This window comes from Esox lucius, chromosome 23 (genome assembly GCF_011004845.1).
Source record: "Esox lucius isolate fEsoLuc1 chromosome 23, fEsoLuc1.pri, whole genome shotgun sequence".
Taxonomy (NCBI): Eukaryota; Metazoa; Chordata; class Actinopteri; order Esociformes; family Esocidae; genus Esox; species Esox lucius.
The window spans coordinates 11945167-11951148 of NC_047591.1; the positions used below are offsets into that span (position 1 = coordinate 11945167).

At 38.5% G+C, this 5982-nt stretch overlaps 1 protein-coding gene across 1 annotated transcript; it reads left to right on the forward strand.

Annotated features, from left to right (window-relative positions):
- Positions 1 to 1860: 1860 nt before the first annotated feature.
- Positions 1861 to 5774, forward strand: rad51ap1 (RAD51 associated protein 1). Its single transcript, XM_010887107.5, has 9 exons — positions 1861 to 2064; positions 2298 to 2344; positions 2590 to 2767; positions 3295 to 3401; positions 3562 to 3654; positions 3829 to 3966; positions 4065 to 4244; positions 4348 to 4503; positions 4637 to 5774. The coding sequence occupies exons 1-9, from the start codon at positions 1967 to 1969 to the stop codon at positions 4762 to 4764; spliced, it is 1125 nt and encodes a 374-aa protein (XP_010885409.2). The 5' UTR covers positions 1861 to 1966; the 3' UTR covers positions 4765 to 5774.
- The last annotated feature ends 208 nt before the right edge of the window (positions 5775 to 5982 follow it).

Below are 5982 nucleotides of genomic sequence, written 5' to 3' on the forward strand. Positions count from 1 at the left end.
CGGGCTGGGGACGTGTCACATTCATGTCACTAGTCAGGTGACCGGGCCGTCTGAAACGTATCCAGTAGGATCAGTCACACAGTGCCATCTGCTGCACTACTGTCCTCTGCGGAATTCTGGCCACTTATACTGGGCCTGCAAAACTGATGTGATCGAAGATGTAAATTACAATGATCCTAAAGTCTTTACAAATGGTTCTCATAAAACATTTATATTCCAATGAATAGGGGAGTAAATAGTTATAGAGATACCTTACTTTACGGTTGATACTTATATCAACCGTAAAGCATGGAGGTGGCATTATGGTCTGCCTTTATAACAGAAATACTTTATATCAACCGTAAAGCATGGAGGTGGCATTATGGTCTGCCTTCATAACAGAGATACCTTATATCAACCAAAAAGCATGGAAGTGGCATTAGGGTCTGCCTACATAACAGAGATACCTTATATCAACAGTAAAGCATGGAAGTGGCATTACTGTCTGCTTTTATAACAGACACACCTTATATCAACCGTAAAGCATGGAGGTGGCATTATGGTCTGCCTTTATAACAGACACACCTTATATCAACCGTAAAGCATGGAGGTGGCATTATGGTCTGCCTTTATAACAGACACACCTTATATCAACCGTAAAGCATGGAGGTGGCATTATGGTCTGCCTTTATAACAGACACACCTTATATCAACCGTAAAGCATGGAGGTGGCATTATGGTCTAAGACTGCTGCTTCAGGACCTGGGAAACTTGCCATCATTGAGTTAACCATGAACTCTATATTTCCATATTTTACCAAAGAACTTTTGAGGAGAATGTGAGCCCATCTGTCAAAAATTTGAAGCTATACCAAAGATGGATCTTTCAACAGGACAATGATCGAAAACATAAAGGCCAAGCTACAACATACAACAGAATGTTCAAATAGAAGAAATGGAGGGTTATGGAATGTGCATGCAAGAAAGCAACAGTTTAAATATGATGCTGTTGAAGTAGTACTGTAAAGAAGATTTGGCAAAATGTCCTCCCAGTCACTGTAAAACTCTAATAGTAATTATTTCAGCCAATGGGGGCAACACCAGCTATTGAACAAACTATTGAACTTAGGGTTAGGGTTTGGGATTAATAAATGATTGCAAAAAATAATCCTTCAGAATAATTTGGTAAATTAGGTTACATTCTTCTGTCAATAGTGTTGAAGTGAACATTTTGTATCCAAATGCTGAAATAAAGAACATGCCAGGGGGTGTACTGTACTCAGTTTTTCACCACACAGCAAACCCTGAGGTTCATGATTCACCAATGAGGATGATAGTGTATGAGCTCCCTCTAGTGTAAGTCATTTAACACATGCAAGATAAATTACATGTCAATACAGATGATAATGTATTGTCTTCTCTTGAAACAAATTTTTAGAAAATAATTCAGGTTAACTTGATAGTGAAGCTGTTCAAAGTAGAACTGAACAGTTTTTATGCATCTTTATTCTTTCTCATCCTAAAGGTAAGGTGGCAACATTTACTGTTATTACTGGTACAGTTTTTAACAGACATTACTAACTTCAACTATTAAATATTAAATAACTTACATTTAAATATGTAAGTATAATTTATGTGATGGGGGCAGGGCGTGCTTTGTTTTATGGAGAACTTTTAGCCCTGTGCTCATATTTCTCATCCAATTTTACAACTTTCATTATTTAATCCACCATTGTATAAAAATAAACCATTAGACCACTATTAAAAATAAACGACTTTCGAAATAGTTCTGCACCGATGGTTCTCTGGCTGAACCATTGCTGAACGCAGCTCTGTGGTTACAGATTCGAGAAACTTTATCACCAAAAACAGGAAAAAGCTAGAATTGACGAATCATCGAATCTCAAACGTCAGATTTGTAATCACTATTCGGGCGGGCTGATTTAATATTTTGTTGACTAGTGTCAGTGACAACGATTTCAATCTGTATGTCTACTTTTATGATAAGGTCAGTGAAGCATTTGAGCAATAATATAATTTTGACCATCGGTAAAGAAAAGAAAACTGGTATGGAGCGACCATCAAGGTTTGTAACCAAAGCCAATGCTTAACTTATTTATTTGCTAACGTCGTTATGCGCTCTCTTGCGCTATCCATCAAAGTTTGTATGAATGAACAGATATGACTAGCTAGATGAAGTTTAATTATAATTAATTGTAATAATGATTTGCTTAAATCACGAAATCCTAGACCAACACTTGTACATTGTTGCTATTTTAATTATTGGCTTATACGACTGTGTCTGTTTGGTGTTGACAGGAAGACTAAACTTGTCAACTATTCAGATTTCATGGACTTGGATGATGGTATGTCAGATCTACAGTATTTATTTTATTTGAGGTCTAGATAGTAAGGTGTAGCGTTTCCATTTTTTTAACCCTTCTCTTTCTGTTACACACCGTTTATGTTCTGGGTCGGTTTGACCCACAGTAAGTCACGTTACATCAAAGATGAATTACTTTAACCCTCCCAGTGAAATTGAAGTAAATAATAAGGAAAGGTTTGAGGGTCTTTTATCATGTGTCCCACTGTTTTTAATCACTTCAATTAGATGAGGATTTTGCCTCTGTGAAAGCACCACCCAACAAAAAGGCAAAGGAAAGTGTGAAAGCACCCACTCAGGAGAAGAACAAGAAACCTTCTAGCAAGTTGTCCATTCAGGAGACTGTTTCTGAGCCCACAGGCTGCAAAGACAGGATGGAAGTGGTCTCTGAAGCGAGAGACAAAAGGTAGGCAGAAAATCAGATGGGTCAAATGCTTTTGTCAGGCAAACTTGCCATGCCACAGATCAACAAAGCAGTTTATTTTCCTATTTTCTATATAAGTAGTTTTTACCCCATTTTCCACCCCTTTCAATTTTGTGATGTTCATTCCAACTTATGGACATACAGCAGGATTGCCTGAGGTTTTACACATGCATCCTCCAATGTGCATTTTGGCATGTTCTGCTTCGTATCACACTGCCCTGCTCAACCAGGAAGTACAAGAAGTTATACACTTGACAACTATTAGACAATTGTTTGTAGTACTAGGTATTCATGAATGCTTATGATTGGTGAATTATTTTAATGAGGGTCGAGGTAAAATTGAATTTCGTTCCATGGAATTCTCGTTGCATCATATTTTACTTTTAGTTGATAGAATTTTAACTGGAGCTGAGTTCAATGTACACGTTGTCATCTTGTTGCACTTGTCGTATTTCCTTTTAGAGAGCCTTTTAATGTATGGTAATATCAGAAATGTACCTGTTTTCCAGAAAACCATTGGAAAGCAAGCTGTATGAGAGAGATTTGGAAGCAGCTCTCACCTTGTCGTTGCTTCAGACTGCTCAGATCAATGTGGAACAACGTCCTAAGGAACCAGGTTTACATTGGAATTTTGATTCCAACTGTGTTGGAAATAAAGTAAAAAACTTCCAAATTGCAGTTGGTTTTCCATTGGGAAATATATCAAATTCAATATTATATTCTCTCACTTGCTATCAGTAACATCTGCAATAAAATTTTGTTCCATTTCTTTGAAGAAAACGATGTCAAGAATCAACCGCAAAAGGATGGGGAATATCTGGATTCGTCAATACATCTTTCCAACTGCAGTGTGGACATCAACCTTTTGGGTATTTTTTTAGTTTTTTTTGTTTAGGCTGTGGATCTCTTCCTGTGAAGATCCAGAAGATTCTGGGCATGTGCAGATTATTGTCCGCACATACTTCTTCTCTGAATGCTATTGAGGTCCATTACTAACGGTTTTGTTTTGATGCTATGGTGTTACATCGCATCTCTTCCTCTAGGTCTTGACCAGATCACCAATGACCAGGGACCCCCTGGTCCCCCCTCCAGACAGAGAAAGACTGCATCCAAGATGACAAAGCATCCCAGCAGCATGCTGAAGGATGACAGTGAGGACTATCATCCCAAAGAGACATCAGGTTGTTATCGCAACATACTGGCAAAAGGTTGGCTCTTTGGGTTTCTAGATTCCAGGTGTTTACTGACACACATTTGCTGTGTTTTTATTTGTATTTAGATTCAGAGAGTGATGCTGATTTCAGTGATCCAGACGAAACTGATGATGAGTTCACATTAAAGAAACCAGAGAAGAAGAACATTTCCAAGAAACGGGCCGAGAAGGAGCAACCTAAAGCGAAACCACAGGCGGCCTCAGAGAAAGAAAGGCAGCCATCAAAAACTGAACAACATTTGACTGGTACTTAAATCTTTAAAAAAAACTATGTGGGAATGTAATTCTTATAACTAAATCTCTTCATGTCGCCTAAGTTTCAGTGAGACCTGTGTTTTCTGCCTTGCAGGGAATCCTACTCTAAACACGCCTACATTAGGCAGAAGTCCGACTGCTGCCAAGTCTGGTACTGTGCCCAAGAAGCCTCCTGCCACTCCTCCTGTCTCCAAACCTGCAGTCTCTGGCAGTCCAGCAGGTGGCAGAATACCTAAGTGGAATCCTCCAGGTAAGACTAGCTGAAAGATCAAAGGTCATCATTGATCCTAAACAGTGACGTAAGGCTACGTGTTTGAAAACAAGGTTGTGCATTGTCAGGCATTTTAATGCCCAGCTTACACATGGTTATATGTCGCTATCAGGACAGGTTGGAAGAAGTCCTGGCTCATCACCGAGTACCCAGGTGAAGTCTCCTGGACAAGGTCTAAGACTTGGACTGTCTCGTATGGTGCGGGTCAAACCCCTGCACCCTGGTCTACCTATTCTCTGACCTCGCTTGGCATTCACCTGTCATAGGGTTTCCGTGAGTTGGTGCGCAGTTGACAGTCGACCTTAAGGACTTGTAATCCTATAAATATGTGTATTCAAACAAGATATTGAAATGATCAATGTTTTTTTATTATTGGCCAGGTGTTATATTTTGGCTGTTGGACAATTTGCCTGAAAAGTTCACTTTAGTGTAACCAAATCTCTGTTTCTGATGTAATTGGCTCGTTAGAATGTGCACAAACACTTTGTTGCAATACATACTCCCCCACACCTCACCTCCCCAGTGATATTCTCCCTTGTGCTAATTCAGTGTTGAAGAGGCATATGATAACATACAAACAAATGATCCAAAAACACCCAGATATGTCCTTACAATTTATATTCTACCTTGTTGTGTAGCTTGTGCTTATAAATCACAAAGGTTTACTGATTACATTAACAGGTGGATAATAACAGGTGGAAGGAAATGTTTGTGCTCTGACAATGTAGTCGAGATAAATTCAGTATTTAAATATGTATATGTGGTGATTGTACAGGATATAAATATAGTATGTATAGCAGTATACATGTGAGATGAGATTACGTCATGGAAAAGTGTTGCACGCCTTACCACCGAGCACATACACAGTAGCTTTCTGACTAAGGATCACTTCAGCAATTAACAGGAGAGATAACTGTCTCAGGATGTATTGTGAAGTTCTATATCATCATTTACAAAATAATGTTTTACTCCCAAGTGTTAATAGGCGTAGAGTAATGTCTTTCATTTTAAATGCTTTTATATTTTCACATAGAGTTTGTTTTCATACTGAAAGAGATAACGGACATGGTTCCCTAGTACACTGCTGTATATTGGTAGAACTTTAGCTGGTGCTTCATGAAACACCTAATGATCCCTGTGAAATAACATTTGCTCTTGGTTTTATGCAAACTCCGTAGAATAGAAAATTTGTCTTGTGTTTTTTGTGTGTTTTATCTTTGGTAACAGCTTTGTAAAATTGTAAAAATATAAACATTAAATATTCAGTAAAAATATGGCTAAAGTAAACATGTTGTTCTCCACTAATGATGCATCTGCACTTTACTCTTGCTCTCTGGTCATGTGTTGTTGCTTTCTTGCTCTTGTAAAAGATTATAGAAATGGCAGACAAAGCGGCGTAGGAGGCTGCTCAGATGCCTCTTATTGCTGCTGTAACTTGCTCTGCTACTAGACGTCAAT

What these genes read in the sequence shown, in the direction of transcription:
- rad51ap1 (XM_010887107.5), top strand. Translation starts at nt 1,967, where the DNA reads ATGTCTACTTTTATGATAAGGTCAGTGAAGCATTTGAGCAATAATATA. An exon ending in TTTCATGGACTTGGATGATG is followed by an intron (nt 2,345 to 2,589) that starts GTATGTCAGATC and finishes CACTTCAATTAG; the next exon opens with ATGAGGATTTTGCCTCTGTG. An exon ending in TCATCCCAAAGAGACATCAG is followed by an intron (nt 3,967 to 4,064) that starts GTTGTTATCGCA and finishes ATTTGTATTTAG; the next exon opens with ATTCAGAGAGTGATGCTGAT.